This window comes from Phaseolus vulgaris, chromosome 11 (genome assembly GCF_051622355.1).
Source record: "Phaseolus vulgaris cultivar YP4 chromosome 11, ASM5162235v1, whole genome shotgun sequence".
Classification (NCBI taxonomy): Eukaryota; Viridiplantae; Streptophyta; class Magnoliopsida; order Fabales; family Fabaceae; genus Phaseolus; species Phaseolus vulgaris.
The window spans coordinates 47,584,342-47,608,160 of NC_143508.1; the positions used below are offsets into that span (position 1 = coordinate 47,584,342).

The 23,819-nt window shown below is 32.0% G+C and overlaps 1 protein-coding gene across 1 annotated transcript; it reads left to right on the forward strand.

The window, feature by feature from the left end:
* The first annotated feature begins 4,432 nt into the window (after positions 1-4,432).
* RECA1 (recA DNA recombination family protein) lies at positions 4,433-14,920 on the forward strand. Its single transcript, XM_068639189.2, has 13 exons — positions 4,433-4,795; positions 7,144-7,235; positions 7,370-7,445; positions 8,250-8,312; positions 8,422-8,551; positions 8,674-8,759; positions 8,848-8,973; positions 9,139-9,243; positions 9,429-9,485; positions 11,729-11,791; positions 11,865-11,941; positions 12,243-12,315; positions 14,548-14,920. Exons 1-13 carry the CDS (start codon positions 4,604-4,606, stop codon positions 14,653-14,655), a joined length of 1,248 nt encoding a protein of 415 aa, XP_068495290.1. The 5' UTR covers positions 4,433-4,603; the 3' UTR covers positions 14,656-14,920.
* Positions 14,921-23,819: the final 8,899 nt, after the last annotated feature.

Here is a 23,819-nt window from a genome sequence, read left to right on the forward strand (position 1 = left end):
TTAGCTTTTAATCCATGCACGAGGTTGCTTAAGCGATGATGGGTTCGCCTGACCGAAAGTCGCCTCATGTCCAAATTTGTGAACCTATACCATTTTTCACTTAACACAGTTGTATTTCACTTGAGTGATATGGGACTCAAATGTAGGCTTTGTATCAATCTTGGTTTCGCTTAAGCGACATTTTTTTTTTCACTTGAGTGAAACTTGACATTGCTTTATTTCTTTCTCTTAAGACAACATTATTTCATTAGAGCGAAATCGACCTCAACATTTATCATCTCACTATTGTTTGTTTCGCTTGAGCGATTTAATCCACACTTGAGTGAAAAAACTAGTAATGAAATTGCATTATAGTTTGTTGTTTTAGCTTGAGTGACATTATATTGGTTTCGACCCTAGTTTTGCTTGCATGAAACTATTTTTGCTTAAGCGAAAATTGCACCAAATCAATCCTCCATCCATTTCCTTCATTTTTCATGCCTCAAATGCATCTACAAAACAATAAATAACAAAATATATAAGAAAACATAAATACTTTATATTGTAACACTTCCCAATTATTGTTTCCTTCTTAAATGTACTTCCTATGATCCAACTATCAAATCCAACTATCAACTACAACATTACTATAAATTACCTACACACAACACACATCTAATTCTTTTCTAGGCCAACCTATCCTGATCTATATTCACTAATACTCCACTATTCTCCTATTCTCCAAAGGAGTGTTTCAACTTCAAAAGGTACTTTCAACATTCAACATGATCCGCCTACTTTTTCTCAATGGACCAACATTCATCTTAATTCAACCATGGCTAGATATTTCCTTAAACAACAACTAGCGATTTACTTTTCAATTTTGGTACATACCATGCTATCCAAATCAACAACTACAACGACTTTCCAACATGACTTCAAAACAAATATGGAAATTGGCACCAAATTATCATTGATAATGCCACAAATACAATCGCCCCCTATGCATCCACGCCCCCTTCCAAAAGGGTACAACATTCACCCTTACCCTAACATTCACCAACAATAATTTTTCCCTCTACTTTGCAATATTTTTCTGAAAAAACATAGTTTATAGTAACTAACCTTCACAATCCATGTTGGTTGAACCACCTCGTTGCTATGCCTTCGTCGCCCACACCGCCACTCTGACACACAAGCCATAACTTAAGCTCAACACACCTTCACACAAGGGACAACACATAACCCTTCACGCTCTCTACTATCCTTTTTCTACTCCTCATACTTTGCCACACATCCACCAACACGTCCAATGCCATGCTGTTTAAAATGCCACATCACATCTTGGAGTGGTGTAGAGATAAGTATTGCTATAAATGTATCACCTCTCTAACATAAATGCTTTTATTAAATAATCAATGAACATATTATTATCATTATTATAATCACTTTTGCCATCAGTCACTTCGCTATAATTATTCTCATATATTAAAAAGAACCTCAAATCTAGACCAATTAGAACATAAAATTATTACACTTGTAATGAAAAAAAAATACAAAGAGAAACCAAGGGACAAATAATATAACCATACCAACCTATAGATAAAGACTAAAAAAAAGAAGTTTTTTTATTCAAAATCATTAGAGTACTTTATGTACTTGTATAGGGTTATAGGGCCTAGATAGTACATGATACTGGTTGGAACAATTATCTATGATCCTTTGATCGCTCCTCCTTTGTCCTTTCTTGTACTCATTCCTTCGGTCGAGAGTTAACCTGCAAAAGGTTTTCTGACGATCAAGTAAGTACTCTGTATAAGAGTGAATGATATAATGATAAAAGTTTACCTTCTATTGTGTAGCAATGCTTATTTAGAGTGTTAATAATGATCGATTTCGTTTATGAGCCTTATTTGATACGTTTCTTTAATAAAACAATATTACCTGGTTTATTGCATGGTTACCAGATTTATAGGATATTACATGATTTATCGTGTATCTCTTTATTTTCTATTTGATATAATCAATTCATTCGATCGGTCACCGATGTCGAGTGATGTGGCTCGTTCGGCTCCGACTGGTACACTTGTCCCCCAAGCTTAAGGGAGAACCTTCCAGAAGATCCTAGATATGACCATTTGGTGTCTCGAGGTAGGAAGTGACAATTTTGATCATTAATGGTTTGCTGACCATGTGTTTTTGCTTTGCAATTTTTCATAAGTATGAATTTCGACTGAACGTTCTACTCCGCTCAATTTAATAAGTTGAATTTTGATTAGTTGCTTTACCTTGCATTTTTCTTGTTTAATGATCCCACATGTAGGAGTGGTTAAAAGCTATTTTAGGTTAGTTGCTGGGAGGGATTGTCGTTTGAGACAATGCTTCCTTACCGAGCTAACTATTTGGTTTATCACTAATCGGGAGGGATTGCCACATTGGGGCAAAGCTTCCTTAGCCGAAGTGTAGAGATTTTTAGGCATAGGGAGGGATTGTTGATTGTTAGGCAAAGCTTCCTTAACCATGCCAAGCCTTAGGGCATTGAGAGGGATTGCCATGTCGAGGAAAAGGTTCCTTGACTGAGTCGAGTTTTTAGGCATCGAGAGGATTGCCATGTTAGGCAAAGCTTCCTTGACCGAGTCGAGCCTTGGAACATCAGGAGGGATTGCCATGTTAGGGAAAAGCTTCCTTGACTGAACCGAGCCTTGGGGCATCGGGAGGGATTGCCTTGTTAGGGTAAAACTTCCTTAACCGAGTCAAGTCTTTGGGCATCAAGAGGGATTGTCATGTTAAGACAAAACTTCCTCAGCCGAATGGGGTTCGAAATTTCGTCGTAATTGAAACTTCTTAGATGTGTGGAAGTCACAATGAGATGAAGGGGGCTCCACTTTTTGGGGGTCATATTCTATTTATAAAGTTTTGGTTGATCTTCCTTCCATTCTTCTTTCTAATTAGGAGGAAGTTTTGCTTCCATGATTTGATCAGTAAAGGGATGTCTCATATGTTCCTCTTCCAAAATGAGAGCATGTTGTGATTAATGGGGCGTGGAGGATTGATGAGTTTGAATTCGAAGAATGGTAGTCTTCTCCTAATTTTTTGTATTCTCGAATTTTTCTGGGGAGGCTTGTCTTCTAACTTTCAAATCCTTGAGGACCCCATCTAGGTGGTGGTCTCCTGACTTTTGGGTCTGGCCTTCAAGGTCCTAGTTCAGATGCGATCTCGGCTAGTTGTTGCTTCATTTGATCATTCTATTCTCGAAGGATTCATATTTCCTCTTTATTCTTCTGACGTAGGACTCATATCTCCTCCATGTTCTTCTGGCACATTTCTGCCATCTCTTTGTTAGGTTTGGAGCATAGCTATTTGCTCGGCCTCCTTCATTTTCTCGCTTGCCATATGCCTTGTCGAAACCATTTGCTGCTCTTTGACTCTATCTTGGTCCCATGGTGGGCGCCAATTGTACCTGTATAGGGTTATAAGGCCTAGATAGTACATGATAGCTCCTCCTTCGTCCTTTCTCGTACTCATTCCTTAGTTCTTGGTCGAGAGTTAACTTGTAAAAGGTTCTCCAATGATAAAGTAAGTACTCTGTATAAGAGTGAATAATATATTGATTAAAGCGTACATTCTCTTGCATAGCAATGCTTATTTGTAATGTTAATAGTGAGTTATTTCATTTATGGGTCATATATAATATATATTTTTAATAAAATAATATTACCTGATTTATCGCATAGTTACCAAATTTAGAGGATATTACCTTATTTATTACGTATTTTTTTATTTTATTTGATATAACCAATTCATCCAATTTATCGGTTTCCAATGTTGAATGATGTGACTTGTTCAGCTCGGACCAGTCCATTTTAGAAAATGAAAGGACCATATTCTTATTCTTATGCACGTGAATATAAAAACTTTTTACTTTTAATTCTTTAACAATTTTATTAAAGTAATCATTAATTTTCTGAAAAAACTAAAATTAGATTTTTATTTAAAACCAATTTCAATTTATTATTTTTACATTTACATTTAAAACTCATCTTTTTAGAAACTATTTCTTTTGGCTAAATTGGAGTTTTAGTCTCTTTAATTTCTTATTTGAGATTTTAGTCTCCCTATTTTCGTTTTGTTATTTTAATTCTTGAATTTTAGAAAAAATTATAAGTTTACTCTAGTATTCTATTTTCATTTTTTTTATTTGGGTACATATAATTTTTCTTCGTTTCTCATTATTCTAAAATTTAAAATTATTCTTTTTAATTATGAAAAAAATTAGTGAATTTTGATTTTAGTTTCTACCAATTGTTTTTTATGTCTGAAAAAATTGAAATAGTAATTTTTTCAACATTAATTTAAATTAGATAAATATTTTTTTTAGAAATATTGAAAATATATTAGAGTATTACATTCTAATATTATATTATAAATATTAATAAGTGCATTTAGATGATTATTTGATTTTCATGATTTATGTTCTATTACCCTGTTTATATGTTTATACTGAACAACTAACGAGACCGAAGATATAGATTTTTGTCTGGGCAGGTTTTTGTTTTCCCTGTTATCTCTGTTACAACAACAAAAAAACACGTTTTTTTGTATCTTCATTTTTGTTCCAGCAATAATGGATTTGATGTTCCCTCTGAAACCCCATAGTGTTATTCTCAAGGCACCACTCTTTTCTTCTCTGTTGTTCCCTCTTCCTCTAAGGTTTCGTGCTGTCACCGCTTTCAAGCATGCAAATATTCAATGCGAACTTGAAGGCCGACCCAATGGTGCTCTCTCCGGTGACTTCGACCCTCGCTTCATTGATAGGGTATGCTCCATTTTGCTGCTGTTGTTATTGGTTATGAACCCTTTTGCTTTCTGGGCCCTGGTTATATTTCATTCACGAAGGTTTCACTTTCCTTTTGAAGTGGGTGGTTGCGTTTGTGCTCTTGTTGGTACTTTCACTTATGGAAAAAAAGATCACCTTTTCAGGACTTTTTTGTGTGGTTTTTATTGTCTGTTTAAACATACTTGGAAGAGATTTTTATTTGTTTGTTTATTGTACTATTTTGAGTTGCATTACTAAGTGCTTGGTTCAGTGATCATTGGATATATGTGTTTGATGTTATGCTGTGGCTGTGTTGCTTTAACTTGAGATAGAGAAATTGGACTAACAAAAATCTAGGTTTTGAAGGACATTTCATAAGACATTGCCTAAGGGCTTACTTGAATTTGGTGGGCTTGTTGATTTCTTTGTATGTATAGTTCTGAAAATCTCTAGCCATGTAGGTGGGATAGGGGACGACAATCACTAAAAAATGTTGAAACGAAGTTTTGTTTGCATTTTGTGACATTCTCTATTGAGCTATATTAGAGTATAGTTAGTCTGCAAAAATATAGTTTTCTTTTCTATTTTAGTACAGCAATAGTATAGGTATAACGGCTACTATAGTAGTGCAGCTGCGTCTTCTAACCTCCTACCTAACTCTAAGTTAGCTTTATAGAGCTTATATACTTGTTTGTACTCAGTTAGGTTTTACAGATTAGTTAGCTACTTATACTTGATAGTAATCACTTGGGGTTAAAAGTTCATTTTACACGAAATCTAAATCTCTTCTTCATCCTCTCTTTAAACCGTAAGGATACCAAATTCAAAGTGAGCAATGTAAAATGAATTTGTATGATGTTGTTCATGTGTTCGTTTTCCTGTGAACAGAAGCGAAGAGGAGTATGCATGTGGAAATTCTCATATCCTTGCATAGAAAATATTGACTTGTGAAATGAGCATTGCAATTTTATCATGTTCTTAATATGGTTCTTAAATCAGCCACAGATACCATGGTCTTAGTTAGTCTTCACCATGGGGCTCAATATCCTCCTTCTATTTCCTCATTTAGTCATGTACCCTGCTTTCACATCCATTCGTTCCTTCTTGGCCTCCTCTTTGCCTTCCTTTTCTGTAGATGACATGGGAACTGGGAAGTTGGTAATGATAGCAGTGGTGGCTGGTCTAGTTGGTTGTGTCTATGGTTAGGCATAAGAAATAAAAGTTAAGAAGAGAACTAATCAAAATATCCACAACCTCCTAACAAAATCAATTTTATGTCCTTACCCACCTAAGCTACATTATAGCCATGTCAACTGTTGGTAGGCAACCTATAGTCATTAATCAATGCCATCTCATCATGCTCTGTTAGTGGGGCTTATGGATAGTGCTAGAAGGAATTGAATAAATTTCTGCTTATCAAGAATTGTTGTTTAATAGAAGAGATATGGTACTCTAAAAGAATGAAGAGTTATTCTATCTGGGTATGATGTTGTATGATATTTTATTGTTTCTAGAAATGTTTGACATCATCGTATATTCAATACACCTTTTGGATAGACATAAGGATATAGAAAATTTCACCATATCATCTTTTATGCACTTTCCCTGATCTCATTACTCATGGAAGTATAATGTTTCCTTTACTGGTCCATTAGATTCATTTAGCATGTCAATTTTAGGATATATGGTTCCATATTTGTTATAAATTGATGACTTAAATATGGTTTTAGTCCCTGTGAAATAAGTGAGTTTTGTTTTTGGTCCCTGTAAAAAAATTTCTTTGTTTTTAAAATTGGAAATTATTACTTTTTGATCCCTAGTATCATGACACTAATGAACTGGTTATGTGTTGAACAAAAGGTTAAGTGACCATTCCAAGTGACACATTACCAGTATTGTGATGTAATGTTAGCATGCAACAGGTAAAAGAAACTCTTAAGATTCATAAAATAAATTATATTTATCTATCTTAAAATGAATAGTAGGCATTAAAAATGGTGATTTGGAATTTTTGAGGGATGAAAATCAGTGAAAAATATTTTTTTGGGACTAAATTGAAACTCACATTTTATAAGGACTAAACTTAGTGCTTTCAAATTTTATAGGATGGAAAACAAAGAAACAATTTTTTTAGGGAACCAAAATCAAAACATACTAATCGTATTGCTGGGACTAAAAACATATTTAAGCCTAAATTGATTTTAGGTTTCTGATGAAAATATAGTCAGTCACGGTCATAAAATTAGTAGTTTATTCTTCTACCAGGGTTTCTCCTTAGTTATAAATTGTTGATGAGATATGTTTCTAATTTTAAGTGTATTCAATCTGACAATAAATTTCCATTCTAGCAAAAAGCACTGGAAGCAGCAATGAATGATATAAACAGCTCCTTTGGAAAGGGAAGTGTTACAAGACTGGGCAGTGCTGGTGGAGCTTTGGTGTATGCATTTTCTCCATATATATGTTCTCTGTCTCACCTAAATTGTAGAGAAACATCAGTTTATATACCCTGTCACTATTTTCTGTGAATCAAATGGCATCACAGATTTTGTATTTCATCTTGAATGTTTGCAGTGAAACTTTCCCCAGTGGTTGTTTGACCTTGGACTGTGCTTTAGGTGGTGGTCTTCCTAAAGGAAGAATTGTAGAGGTATTGCCTTTATACATCTCGTTGTTGTTCTTTTCTTTTTGTGATCATATAACCTATTTACATTTATGGATTGGGAAGAATGAGATATATATTTATGGTATAATTACCTTATTTGTTCCTACATTTAGGGTCAATATTCAATTTAGTATAGTGGTTTTTAAAAAAATCAATTTGGTCCCTATGTTTTTTAAAAAGTACACAAATTGGTCATTTCCATTAAATCTCACCTTACCGCGTCAAGTGCTGCTTATGTGGTAGAGAGAAGTGGGCCCGAGACTCCGAAAAATTGTGTTTGCCATCAGTTGAAAAATACTATTGATGTTGACCAAATAAACCCTAACCAACTTTGATTGGGAAGTATCACTGGCCTACATTGACAATAAAATAACCGAAACGAGGTCAGATGAAAAATAACTTCGGTTGACTTTAGCTTAAAAGAAATCTTTGCCAACATTGGTCAAAACACGATGTTGAGTTAACGACACCTTGATTGGTTTTAACTGAGTTGATGGCGCCTTGACTAAGGCTGAGCCAAGGAGAGAGTACAAATGGAAGTGACATAAATTTGAACATATGAAAAGTTTGAATTCTTACTTTTGCTGAAATTTGAAATTCAAATTACTCATAAAATTTTAGAATTTCAATTTCTTTTCAAATTCCTTATTAAACAACATATTTTATCATAAAATATTTCAAATTCTCTATAAAAGTATATTACCTTCTTAAAATCCCCATTCACACACACTATTAACTCATTTGTTCTGTCATGGGTCAAGCTGATATTATCTGCTATATCTTTTCCAGATATTTGGACCAGAAAGTAGTGGGAAAACCACCCTAGCTCTTCATGCTATTGCAGAAGTGCAGGTAACTTTTCTGTTTGGAGTTTTTCAAATCATTAATTATTGATCATGAAGAATCACTTAATATAAAAAAAGAATTCTGGATCAATATGCTATTTTTTTATGATGTGCAGAAGTTAGGAGGCAATGCAATGCTTGTTGATGCAGAGCATGCTTTTGATCCTGCATATTCTAAAGCATTAGGAGTGGATGTAGAAAATTTAATTGTATGCCAACCTGATCATGGCGAGATGGCTCTTGAGAGTAATATATTTGCCTTTAATGTGATTGTGTTCAAATGGAAAAGATAATATTTGCGCTGTCCATATTGCAATAGCAGGGTGCTGTTTGGTGTCTATGAATTGATTGAACTTTCCATATTATAGTTGCAGACCGAATGTGTAGATCTGGAGCCATAGATCTCATTTGTGTGGATTCTGTCTCAGCTCTCACTCCACGAGCTGAAATTGAAGTAAACAACTACTTTTTGATTTTAGGTACTCCTGGTTATAATTTAAGGAGTGCATTTTTTTAACTAGATTTTTCGTTTAAATGCACAGGGGGAGATTGGAATGCAACAAATTGGATTACAAGCTCGTCTTATGAGCCAAGCTTTGCGTAAAATGTCTGGGAATGCATCTAAAGCTGGTTGCACTCTTATATTTTTGAATCAAATAAGATATAAGGTACTTGTGTTTGATTAGTCTAACTTTCCTTTTGGATGACTGCATACATTTCGTTATGACTACGGTAAATTCCAACTGCTTCCTCAATCAATGGAGTTCAATGTCTATATTTGATTTTTTAAACCTCTAGTTTTTTTTTTTTTTTTTTTTAATTTACTTCTGTAGATTGGTGTCTATTATGGAAATCCAGAAGTGACCAGTGGTGGGATTGCATTGAAGTTCTTTGCGTCACTTCGGCTAGAAGTTCGTCCTGCAGGGAAGATAAAGTCTGTAAGCTCAATAACACCATCATAGCATAATCTTTTATATCATCTTAAACCTTCCTGTTTCCCAGAGGCATCTCAACTACAAACTATCAGCAGTTTTACTGAAATTATCTTTTTGACTGCGATGTCAAAGTTGTTTGAATGAAGCATCACTGGTTGCATTTTCATTTTGGTTTCAATTTCTTTTAGGCTAAAGGAGATGAAGAAATTGGCCTTAAAGTTCGTTTAAGAGTACAAAAGAGCAAGGTAAGCGACAATATTTGTAAATTTTGAAGTTTTCTGTTTAAAACATTTCTGTTCATTTTTTATAGTGCTGCATAACATAATCCCTTGAAACTTGACCTTTATTATACTTTCCAAAGTTAGCAATTTTGATTCATTTTTACTTGTCATTTATCAGTCTCTCTGTTTCTTGTGATAATTTATTCTAGATTTATCGTGACAGTGTATAAAAATTGGATAGCAGTGTGACACTTTTGAATCTGCTATTATCTCCTGAGTCTCTTTTGATGGTTGTTCTTGTTACTCTTGTTCTTCTTTTATGTCTTCTAGGAGATTCAACACGACGATTCCTCAGCTGTGTGACACTTTTAAGTCTGCTACATTATCTCCTGAGTCTCTTTCAATGGTTGTTCTTGTTCCTCTTGTCCTTCTTTTGCGTCTTTTAGGAAATTCAACATGAGGACTCCCTCTTCAAACATACCAGTGATACCAATAATCCATTGTGGAGCATGAACATGCCGCTGTTCCTGCCTGTGAGGCCATGCCAGACTCTTCCCCAGTCCCAATTCCTTTACTGGACTCTGCCCTTCCACTTATTCTTCATGTAACAAGCCATCTTCACTACATCACAAACACTAACGGAAAATTTCAGTTTTAGACAAAACTCCTTGCTAATTTATTGTGAAAATGAGTAATTCTTTTTTCTTTGCTCCACCGAAACAACATACATCCAAAGACATAGGAGAATTAAAAAGGAAATGAAGGAATTTGTTGATAAAGTACTGATTGTCCATGACAAGTAATGAATTAAAACTATGTGCCTCATGTCTCTACTACTCAAAAATAAGAAAAATAACCTTGATAGTATAAAAAAATAATTGGCCATTCCTAATTCTAGGAATCAAACACCTTTGAAGGATCATACTCATCGTAATCAATTCCCATGGTCGGAACGTGGCTAGGACCTGGTTCCTCGATAAGCAATACAAATTTCTGGTTAGTTACAGGTAGTACTTACAAAGGTGCTTCCTATCAACACCTTCAGTAAAATTAAATGTGAGGTCCCACCAAGCAACCTTTTAAAGACCATTACGGAGGGGTTCTACCAACCTCTAATATGTCCATGCATGAGGTCCTATTGAGAAACCTCATCTGTGGGACCAATATTTGAAGATAAGGGAGACAAAGTATCCCAAGTAGTAAGCATGATGGAGTAGAGAAAAAGAAGAGGCCATGAGACTCATTCAATGACAATCATCTGTCCTAAACTCTAGGCATGCGTGGTAGCAATGTCTTTTGTAAAGGTAATTAAACAGTAATGGGATTGGTTAGTGGTTAGTGTTGATCCCCTTGGACTAGGTTTGGGAATCATTGGCATAAGCAAATGTAGAAAAGGAAAGAGAAAATGAACAATTACCAGAAATGTGGTTAAATGCAGAGTGTCAACAATCCAGGACCAAGGGAAGAAGACTAAGAGATGCTAGCAAATGAGTTACTAGTGTGTGCAATTGAAACAATAGCGCTAGTGTTTTGGTGGTTCCCATACTATTGATAGCAAGTACATGCTAAATTACATGGCTTAGGCAATTCCTTCAACAACTTCACTTTGGAGACATTGAAGATACTGAACCTATTTGTGACAATCAAGTTGCTCTCCACATTGAGTCAAAACAGATCTTCAATGAATGTACTAAACACATAAAGATAGTCTGTAGATTTGTAAGAAAGGTTTGTGAAGGGAAATTACAACGGACTTTGTTAGCTGTAGTGACCAACTGGTCAACATGTTCACAAAGTCATTTAAAGGATCATATGCTGTCTATATTTTAACAAGCCTGGTTCATATGACATGTTTGCTTCAGCTTAAGGTGGGAGTGTTGTAAAAATATTTTTGAATGAGGACATCTATTACATGCAAATATGGAAATATAGGTTACTACAAATTAGGGATTTTGATTGGTTCTTTGTATCCATGATTTATTCTCGTGTGCCCTATTATAAGATTTTAAATATAGCATATGTATGGTATACAACACAACATTAAGAGATGTCACTATTATACAAAGCACTAACCCCTAATTTCAAATTAGGAGATATAATAAAATATGGAAATCAATCCTGAGTTCATCTAAGGTGCTCTAAATTACTCTAAAGATAAAACCAAGATATTTGGAGATATATCTTTGATATTTTAGCAAATATTATGCTGTATTTTCATTGACTTTAAACTATGTTTAAGAGGTCCTTAACTCAATAAGTTGTTGTAGGTATCAAGGCCTTACAAACTAGCTGAATTTGAAATTATATTTGGAGAGGGAATCAGTAAGCTGGTGAGTCTTGCAGCATAAAAGCTTTAGACCTGTTAGTCTATATCATTATTTTAACTCTTTCTTTTGAATGCAGGGATGCATTTTAGATTGTGCAGAAATGACGGATATTGTTTTAAAGAAGGGCTCTTGGTACAGCTATGGAGACCATCGGTACTGTCTCTACTTTCTGAATCTTAGTACTTATTTTTTACTTATTTAATGATCTCTTTCATTGTTCTCTCTGTTATCTGGGTGTGTCCTCCAAATTAAGGACTTAACAATGCAATAATATATAATGTAAAATTTATTAGCAAGCTAATCAGTTGTGAAACAAAAGTTGGTTTTTCTTCAATGCCTTCTTCTCTCCCTTTACCTTGTATTCCCCATTCTTTGTCCAAATGGTTGGTGGGTTGTTTTTATATGTAAGTCTGCATGGTTTAATGTTAACCATCCAATTGGTGTCTTGAAACAGGTTGGGACAGGGAAGGGACAAAGCAATACAGTACTTAAAGGAGAATACGAATCTTTTAGAAGAAATTGAAAAGGTTGCATTATCTGAGCCTGTTATATGCTATTATCGACTTTAAAATTAGATCTTATGCTGTATATTCTTTTGTATCTTAAAATTATAAACTGCATGTGTGCTTGCTTCCTGATTATGTTTTTATACTAGTTTGTCTATTGTCGGTAGAGAATGTAATATCATATGATCTTGCCCAGAAAATTTATGGTATAAATTGTGTACCCGGTTTTATGCTGTTTGTAATCTATATGTCTCCAAATACATCTGGTCACGAAGTGGTGAAGCCTACTGGGATTGGCAATTGTTGTTTGGACTCATCGAAGGTCTTAGTTAAAGCCAAGATCTTTAGTCACTGATGGTATGTTTGGAGTTTGATTTAGTCATGGTCAAAGCAGTTACCATTTTGATGGTAGATTTCAGGGTTGAGCTTCATTTGATCAAGCAACAATTTGTTTTTGGGTTACATAATAGCTATAAAGCATACATGCTGGACTACTTATGTCTCTTTTTTTGAGTTTGAACAAGAAGCAAGGATTTTGTTGTGAGTATCATTGATCTTTTAGAATATACAAAACTATATTGTATCTTGAATATAGAAAGATTTATAGGAATTTGTCTTATGAGCACATGCATGATTTTATATTTATAAGGAATAGTAATGATACAGTAGTAGGAAACAAAAGAAACATAAAACATACTCCTTAAAATTAAGACTATACAATATTTCCCTATTTACACAACCGTATCTTTAATACCCTCCTCATGCTAAAGTGTATATGTCATACACCAAGCTTGTTACAATCTACGCAAGATCCCATGAAAGATTTTGTGAAAATATTGATCAGTTGGTCACTAGAGCTAGCAAAGTTAGTCGCTTTTTTTCTTGAGAGCAGTTACTCCCACGAAAGGACAATCTATCTTATGTGTATAGTTCACTTACGGAAGACTAGATTGGATGCAATATGAAGAGCAACTTGGTTGTCATGGATAGGTCAGTCCCTAAATATCTCCAAATTGTAACTACTGGAGATGTTGCTTAAGCCTTGTAACATGTAGGGCCTGTTTGGGAGCTTCTCCAAAAGGACTTCTAGAAGATTAAGAAGAAAAAAAAGAAATAAGTTCCTTCTTAGCTAAAATTAGTTTTTTCCCAAGTAAAAAACAAATAAGCTATGAGAGTACAAATGAGTCTATGCATAAGTTAATTTTAACTTGTGGAGAAGCTAATTTCAATTTAGTACTGAACTTCTCTGCTGGATCAAGCAATTGTATTTTGCATCTTAGTTCTCCATGAGATCAAATTCCCCCTACAAGAACGCATAACTATAGTTAGATCTCTTGCCATTAGGTTAACAAACAATTTAGCTGTCACCTTGTCTTCATATAGGAGTTTGCAACCTGGTGCATTCTTTATATGTCGCCATTATTTAGTATGTTGCATGTGTTGAAATGTAATGTTATTTTATTATTATTTCTTTTGTATGTACCCAGCTTTAGTTTAGGGTTCCAATTAAGTGCCTTGCCTCTTTCCACTGAGATATATATATATATATATACACACACACACATACATCAATAAAAAGGTAAAACAGTGTAAGTTTTATACACTGTACTTTCTCCATCTCATTTGTTCAAGTTGGTATCAATAGCCCTGGTCACCTCTGTCCACTATCTCTGGTAATCACTGCCCTGCTGCTGCTGTCCACCATCGGCTTTGTTCTGGTGAAATCGGTTATGTGCGTCTCGAGTAGTATGATCTCCCATGGCAATCAGTTGAACATGTCTTAGAAATTCTAAGCACTATATTTTTGCTAATGACATTCAACATCTCTTTGATGCAACTCAAAGAGTAGCCTCTCTCATTGGATAGACTCTAAATGACTTTGATATCATATTAAGAAGTAAATTTTATGTCTAACTCAACCTTATAAAACCAACTTATAAGATGAGGTCTGCACTCACTTATAAACTATGAAATGTCCTAATTTATAATTGATATGGGATCTCCAATATTATTAATACTTGGTTTTAGACTACACTGATCTTAGATTTTAGTTATAAGTAACTAGATTACTGTAATGGACAGTCAGTAAAAAAAAATTAGTTTTCCAGAAATTTAATGTAGAGAATGTTTGTTTCTCATGTTTGGTATATTTTTAAAAAATAACTCTCTCAGGAAACTATGTTTCCAAATTTTGTTCTACTATGTTACACACAATTATAGGATTGATGAAGAAAAGAAATGATTTATTTGCAGGTAGTTAGGTCTTCATTGGTTGATGGAAGTAACCAAGCAAGCCTTGCACACATGAAGAATAGTCCAGTGCTACATGAAGATGATGATATATTTGAGGAAAGTCAGTGATAAGGGACTTATTACTTGTTTGGGTGGTTGGTTCCAGAAACTGGGAAATTCTTTCTTCACAACAAATGTTAGTGGAGTTGGCTTTGATGGCTACACCAATTATTGGCTCATCCATCTTCATCCATTGGTAAGTGTTAAGGAAACTGATGGCATGAGACATGCACAAAAGGATAACAGTGAAACATAGGATTTTTAAGGACTGATTTTCAACTCAAAATGTTCTTGAGTCCCAAGTAATGCAATCTAGATTTTTATATTTGGTTTCTGTTATAGCTGAAAAACCTCTGATTCAAAAAACTCTGGTTAAAATTAGATTTTATTCTGATAAAGAATGTTAATTAATTTCATTTAGTTTTCTTGATTTCATAAAATAAAATATATTTTATAAATTATCCTTATTGGAGATGGTGTTTAAGTTTAAATGTAAGTAGTTTTTTTTTTAAATAACTGCATTAGACAGTACTAGGAAAATTGAAATTTATTTATATTTAAATTCACTAAACATGACATTTTATTTTCTAGAGGTGTAGAAAATTTATTATTGCTTCCCATTTTTGTTATTCTTTTTGGGTTGTTGAGCTATTCTGCTGGTAGGTTCACTAATTGGGGAGTTTCTTCTTGCACCTCTACATTTTTCTTTCTACACCCCTACATTTTTCTTTCTACACCTCTACATTCTTTTAAATACTTAAATTATCCTTAAATAGTTTTATGTGATTTTGGAATAGGGTTCCATAAGCAAAAAAGTGATTTTGGAATAGGAGTTCGTAAGCAAAACGTGTTTCTGGAATAAGAAATCCAGAATACAAAAAGTCATTTTGAAATATCTTTTTTGGAATACATTTTTTTGATTTCTGGATTGGGAAATCTGGAATTAATAAAATGTATTTTGAAAAATATATTCCATAGAGCAATTCGGAAGTCATTTTTTAAAAGGTAAAACAATCTTCTTTGAAAATGATGGGTGCAAGAAGACATTTGTTAGGGTGCAGGAAGAAATCGATTTTTTTTTTTCTTTTTACATCCCCTAATATCATAACACTTGTTGTCAATATAAAATTATATTTTACAATATGAAATTTGGGAAATTTTTAGATAATTTGAATTATAAAATCTGATACTATAACTTAATTACATAATCTTGATCTTGATTAGATAATCTAAAATTGTTTTTATGTAATTTAAAATAAGATTTTGGATTATACAATTCAGAATTATTTTATATTAAGTAATATGATATTTTTTTTTTATAATTTGAAATATGTTATGATAAAGGCATGCTCATCCTTTCCACTTAAAAAAACTTGATGATGGTTTATTTTACCTTTCGGTAAGTGGACCAAGTAGTAATGTTTGACAAGAACTAAGAATAAGTATATAATGGGAAGAAGTCCAAGAACTAAGAATAATAAGAATAAGTATACAATGGGAATGGGAAGAAGTTGAAGTATAATAAGGTGTTGAGTTTGAATAGACTTTGTAACACATGCACATAATGAATCTCTTGTTTTGCATTAATGTTAGAGTGGTAAAAACTAACTATTATAAATCAAATCAGATAAGAAGAAAATATACTTACGTATTGAATCAAAAGAGTACAAATGAGTATATTGTTTTTCAATCTCAACAAAGAAAAATTTAGCTACTTAAAATGATAAACGTGATACAATTAAATCCTAAGTACCTAGCACATGAATACATTCTTGTATTTTAAAAGTAAGTTTTCGCTCTTTATTCTTCCTCCTTCTTTCTTTCGTTTTTTATCAATTTGGTGCAATTTACAACCTAAATTCTTGAAATAGGTAAAAAATAAATATTTCCATAATAGATAAGTCGTGCACTAACATGCATGAGATTGTATAATAGAAGTCGTGTTCAAGGTTCACGTTTCAGTATGAACAAGCTTTACACAGAAATTGTGAATGATGCACACGAGATTGATTAACAATGAAATCGTGAGTGTGGAAGATGACTTTTGTTGAACACGAAATGTTGAAATCGTGCTTATCATGCACGACTTTTGCATTTCTAAGTTTTTTTGCACTTTTTTTCTTATAAAAAACAAAGTTGTTTTTTGTTATTTTGAATGATGGAATAATTATTGAATGAATAGAAAATTGTAGTAATGGAATAATTTAAGAAAGATTAAGTTGTTTTTTTAGTGTAAAATGAATTTAATTAAAATTGATTTTAGAAACCTAAATTGTACACTTGAAAAATTAAACCATAAACCTAAATCTTGAACTTTAAAACCTTTTAAAAGTTAAAAGTATAACATGTAAACACAAACCCTAAAACTGAAAAAAAAAAAACATAAATAGTACGCTAGAAAGGATAAATTTTAATCGAAAATGGTAAGAAATAATATAACTAAGTTTAAGACGGGTGGGATGAATGGAACTTTAAAACCTTTTTGCAAATTTAAAAAATTATAATCTTTCTTATATTGAATCATTAGATTGAAAGATTCACAGATAACCTTTTAACAAGTTAATTTTCTAAACTAATTGATAACAACTAATTAGTGCATAAATTAAAAGATCAAGGACGAGACAACAGAAAATTTATACTGGTTTATTCTTTTTCGAGAATTACTTCTTATAGTTATATGCTCAAACTTATTAACAAAAGAAAATATTACAAAATATTAAAACCATTTTCTTGCATCCTACCAGAAAAGGCTCAATATACAAAAGTAAAACTGTATTACAGAAAACAACATTGAACACCATGTCTAGCAAAACACAAGAAATCCAACCAAGAACCCCTAACCAGCAAAAATGTCACAATTACACCTAAACCAAATACAACACATATGAAAACTTCTTGATGAACCCAAAAGATCTCCAATATTTGCTAAAGAAAACTTCAAGAACTAAGTTTCCAAACTCATAATTATAACTTTCATTATTACAACATCCATACGAAAATTTTCTTCACAAGAAATTTACCCTCAGAACTCAAGAATGATATTCAATCAACATGCATTGAGGTGATTTTTCATATTCTATTTTAATAATAATAAAAAAATTATTTTTTATAAAAAAAATAAATATTTGAGCGGGCAATACTATTAATACAATTATATTAATTATTTGACAATGATTGTAATAATAAAAAAATGCATACTAGTTATAACTGAAAAACTAAGATACATGGAAAAGCTTTTAAGGACGCAGCCTTTCTTTGAATTATCTAATTTCATTTATCTTTTAATTCTGGATCAGATTTTTATAACGTTTTAGTATTTAATTTTTTTTATTCTTCCAAATTAAAAAGAAAACAATTTAATCTTTAAAAAATAAAAATCTAAAAACTTAATTTAAGGAACATTTTTTTTTACACTTTAATTCCCTGAATAGTAAATTTAATATATTTTTTTAAATCTAAGCTTGGAGATAAAAAAGTAGAATTCACTTCAAGTTTTTAAACTAAAAGGAATTTTAAGTCTTTTCACGTGATTTACATAATTGGATGAAGATTGTGAATTATTTTTTATATTATAAATTTCATTTATCGTTATTTAACATAAAAAAAATATTTCTTAATGTATGTTATGTCCTCTTACTTTTCCGATAATATTATTCAGCACTTATTTTAATGGGATTTAGTTTCATTTTAGCATATTTGACTGTTAAACTTGCAGACTTGAGAAACCACTTTTTAAAATATATATGTAATTATTTTTCTTGTCCAATAAGTTTCATAACTGAAGTGATATATTGTCATTTGAGCACTTCTTTGAATAAGAAAAATAATAATATTTTTCTTTTATTAAAAAATTGTTTGAAAAAAACAATTGTCGTTTAAACGATGTCTTGGTGAGATATATTTTCTTATATTTAAAATTTGTTTCAAATTGTTTTAATATTTGAAAGTATAATTCTTTATAATTTCATTTATATAATGATATAAATATGTAATGGGATAAGGTTTGTATTTTATTATCTTTATCTAGATAATTAATGAAAATAAATCAATATTGTATATTATATATTATTAGATATTCAAGAAGAAAGAGATGACTACGGCACTTAATGATGACATATTCATGATTACATTTGATGACGTAGAGGATGATGAGGGTACTTTCAACTATTTTATAGTGATTAAATGTAAATATTAATTAATTTTTAAAATAATTTTCAGTAAATTTGTATTGAAAATTAATTTTTGTATTTAATTAAACATAATAATAATAATAATTTATCTTAAACAATTTGATTTCTTTTAAATAATTAATCATATTTAATAATAATTTGTTAAATTGGTTCTAAATGTTTTATAAATCACATTAATAACATAATAATTGATTATATTTATTTATAATTATTTTAGTATTTAACAAAAATGGTTTTCAAATCTCTTTAAAAAAGTACAACTATAGTTTTCATAATTAACAACTGTTCTTAATTGCTTGTGGAAGTTTTAGATATTTTTCTTAAATGAGAGTTTTTTTAAGATGTTGGAATTGAAAAGTGATTCATGTCTCATGTAAAAATGTTTTGATGACATTGTTTAAAGATAAAGATGCTCAAGATGTCTAGATATGTCTAGATAGTTTTGATTTTCATGGTTTGTTTGTTGTTGAGTGTTTCACATGTAGTATTCATAACATTATAATTGGGAACCAACCATACTAAAATGAATTAAAAATTAAATGAGTTTTTAAAAGTGAAAAACAAATGTTTTCAAAAGATTTTAACTTTATTAATTGATTAAGTTTTAGTACAATTGATTAGTTAGTTCCTAATGAAATTTAGAATAGGATAATTGATTATCTCTTTAATAATCGATTAAACGAGAGAGTTCGAAAACCATGTTACAAGATATTAATTGATTACACTATTTCATAATCGATTAAACATTTTTATTTGCATTAATTGTAAAGTGAAAATAATTAATTAACACATCCATAATCAGTAAAAAAGAAAGTGTTAACTGTTTTCAAATTCAACTAACAAAAATTTTATATCAATCTTTTATAGAACTATTACAATCACAAAAGCAATTCAAATTTTGATATTTTAAGAAATTTTCATATTCTCAAATTGTGCTTACAAGATTTGAGATTCCATGTATTGTTGTACAGAAAAAGAACCTTGTATGCTTCAGTTGTGATTATTTTGGTAAACTCTTTCTTTATCTCCCATAATAATAAGTAATGTAGTGATCTTGTTAAGAAATTTAGCATGAATTTCTCCAAAGAAGTTGCAACACCAATGGTGACAAGTGGTAATGTGCCTTCACAAGGATGGGCCTCGATCGATATGGTCAAAGGTGTCGAACCTCGTGTTATTATAGTAATACAAATGGTTTAACATGTTTGATTATGGATTAATCTCATACTTAATTATTTGTTAGTTTCCAACATGTATTCGATAAGCTTCCTAGATCTCTTCAACCGTGCAAGTCTTAGACCATGTCAATCTTGTATCTGTATATAGTTTCAATTATGCACATCTTTCATTTTTCAATGTATATGGTCAGTGTTTTCGTGTAGTCGATGCACATCTTTCACTTTTCATTGGCTTTCTTTACCGTAATTGCACTTGTCAGACAAGTAGTATACCAAGCTTCTCGAATGAATTTGACGTTGATAAACTTATCAACCTCCTCTTTCGCTGTGTTCTTCTTTTCTTCTTCTAATTTTCTTTTTTTTTTGACATTGGTCGTGCTTCCTTGTAATTGAGAGTTTGTGTATGATAAATCTCGGGATTCACACCCAACATATCTGATATCATCCATGCAAATAAACCGACATTGTCTTTTAGGACTTTAGATAGCATCTCAGCCTCAGACTTGGTTAAAGAGGTTCTTAACCTAGTGTTTTGTCTTTCATTCTTGAGCCACAATAGGGTGGTGTCTTCGTCGATCTCTACTGAGAGACCATTATTTAATCTTGGGTCGAAATCATTCATGGCTACCATATTGTCCCTTTTTGGTCATGGCCATTCATGGTTTAGAGATGGAGGTGTGATCCTTAAATTGGTGGCATAACATTCTCTTGTTATCCTTTGGTTCATGACATGGACCGTGATGATGTCACTTGACGCAGAGGGAAATTTATTGCTAGTTAAGGTGTTGTTATGATCGCCCCTAAATTTTTTAGAGATGATCTCCCTAAGAGAGTGTTATCCAAGGTGTTAGTGTTGACAATTAGATAACGAATCTTGATAGTTTTGCTTCATAGACCACCTTCATCAAACTTTGTATACAAGTCAATGTAACATGTTGTATCTACCTTTTCTCACGAGAACCCTACAATCTTATCATAAGAGTGCATATCCTTTTTTGAGGATTTGTAGCTTCTGGAACATCTTCTAATAGAGGATGTCCACCGAGCTTCCCTGATCGACTAGGGTTTTCATAACTGCAATTTTTTCTATTTATATCGTGATGACCATTGGGTCATCCAGCATAGGGTCTATGGCCTTCAAATCGACATCAATGAAGGTAACGGGCGACATTCACTTTCAGGGGGCATGATGCCACAACATTTAATGATTGTACTATCCAGAGATGTCGTTTTCTTGTGGAAGTCGACGCTTCTCCCTAGCAAACTCCTGCGATGGTGTTAATGACACCTCATAGATGTGTTTTTCGGTCCCTCTCTTTCTGTGTTAACTGGGAACATTGGTTCAACCTATGTTGTTCTTTGTCATCTTGTGCAAAATCGCTTTAATGGTTATGTTCGTCATGACTCGGGAGAGTGCATTTTCCCTTCGCCTAGGCAAGTGACCAACTATCTGATATCTGAAATCCTTCACAAACTTTTGTAGGTGGCCTGCCTATATTAATTTCTTGATCTTGTATTTTAAGGCCAAGCACTCCTCGGTGGCATGACCAAAATTCCATGATACCTATAGGGTTTGTTGGTGTCAACATTTGGTAGGGTGGGTACTTTCTTGGGAGTTGGGATAAGTTCGACACTAAAGACATCTTCAAGGATTCCAATTCGGTATGCATTCACGGGGGATTACAAATAGAATCTTGGTCCCCGATGTTCTCTTTGCCTCACAACATGATGATTTCGACCTGATCTCTCCTTTTTTTTGTGCTTTTTCTTAAGTATCATCTCATTCATTACTTTACTTATGAAGTCGTACAACTCTTCTAGTTGCAAGAATTTCGCGACTCATTGTCATAGTTCGTCTAGGCCAACCACTATTTTTTTTGCACAGGCTATCTATGAAAGGTCTCAATCTCAAGGTTGTGACTATATGGTGCATGACTACTTCGGGGTTATGGTTGCAGATGTTCAAAGATACCTTCCCAAAAAATTTGTAAAATGTCTTAATGACTCTCCCTTTTTCTCTTGAATATTTTCTAGGGCAATGAACGTCAAGTGATGTGATTAGATGGTCGCAATGTGTTCCAAACTTGGCTACAAACATGTTGAAACAGTCAATCAAGAAGGGTGGAAGCCTAGTGAACTAACTCAATGTCACCCTTTAAAGATGTGAAAAACAAGCGACATAGGCAAGCTAATTTGGATCTCATAGAAATTTGAATTCGTAGTTCCATCATATTGGTCAATTGTTAGGCCTTTCCAACTAGGTGGGAGCATGGCATCCATTATGCCATCTACAAAGAGAAGTGGTGAAGTGCCTCCTACAACACTTAATAGTGCAAGTAAGAGTATCATACTATCTAATTAATAAATAATAGTTATTTATATCTATTATTAATAACTTTAATTTAAATATTCTAAAGAATTGCTTGACCCAGGAGAGTCTCTCTACAATAATGTAGCCTCTCTAAAGACCAAGGGCCCTAATATCACAGTCATTCACATGCTCTTCTTAAGCCATCGTGATCCACTTAAAATAAATGATAATTAAAGAATTATTTAAAATTTATGAAAATGAAATTATTTTAAAATTTATAATTTACTATACAATTTTATTTTTTTAAATACTAAGTGGAACTAACCAAGAAAGCAAGTTGCAGACGTAAAGAAATGAATATTGAGTGTTACATCATCAAGATGACATAATATATATTTGAGAAAAGTCAATGATAGGGTTTCTGATGGCTTCAAGAAGTTTGGTTGCAACTTCACAACTCAAACTATTATCATAAATAAAAACAACTACTTATTATTGAAGCCATCAATTCTTGTAGGTATGCTTCTAATTCTAATATTTTATCAATAAATTTACATTTAAGTTATTATACTTTATTGTTAAAATTTATTTTACATCAATAGATTATAGCACCCAAAAATAATACAGAATAGTACACACATAATATATATATATAGTAAATTTTTTATTAATATAATATAATTTTATTTTTTAATAATAAAATGAATATTTTTTTAAAAATGATTAAAATAATAAGTAACGTTAAGATAATATGATTTTAATTAAAATTTGATTATATTGTGTGGTGTTGAGACGATTTCAATTGGTGCCATCTTAATTCATATCATTTTGATATTTTGTCATATTTTATCTATTTTTTAATTTTTTTTAAAAAATATCTATTTTAATAATTAAAATATAGAATTACACCAAAATTAGTGAGAAATATCTTCACGTTTCATAAAGTTATACTTCTACAAATAAAAAAATTATCAGATAGATAATTAATGTAAAAATATTTTGGAATGTTAGTTTATTTCTTTTAGAGTTTCGAAGAACAACTAGATTCAGACAAAAGTATTTTTAGTGCTAAACATGTTATAATGAATAATAAGCAACCTCAAGATCTTAAAATTATGTTGTGGGTTTTTTTATTTATAATAACTTAACTTTCGTATTTAGATTTTCATAATTATATTTTTAACAGTATAAAGTTAATCTTCAAACTGCATTATTATAATAAAAAAAATTAAATATTTAAACGATGTAAATGGATTTACGCTCAAACAAAAGATAGTAATAAATATAATATAAAATATACTGGTGAAAGTTGTACGACCTATCACATGTATCAGTCTCTATTATTGGGTCGACCAATGTCATGAACTATATCAATGGGCCGATCAACACCTCAAATCCAGTTACGCTTAAACATAGTCAATAAAGCTAATTCACGATTAAGAACTAGGTAATGCATCCTTAATCGCGGTTCAACTCCCTAACATGGTCCAATAAGGAAAGTCCACTAAAGGTAATATAAATAGCACACATTTCAAGGTCCAGGTACGTCATCAT

Excerpts from the sequence above, each read along its gene's own strand:
- RECA1 (XM_068639189.2), top strand. The coding sequence starts at position 4,604 with ATGGATTTGATGTTCCCTCTGAAACCCCATAGTGTTATTCTCAAGGCA. Across the intron at positions 7,236-7,369 it reads AGTGCTGGTGGAGCTTTGGT|TGAAACTTTCCCCAGTGGTT; the intron begins GTATGCATTTTC and ends GAATGTTTGCAG. Across the intron at positions 11,942-12,242 it reads TACAGCTATGGAGACCATCG|GTTGGGACAGGGAAGGGACA; the intron begins GTACTGTCTCTA and ends GTCTTGAAACAG.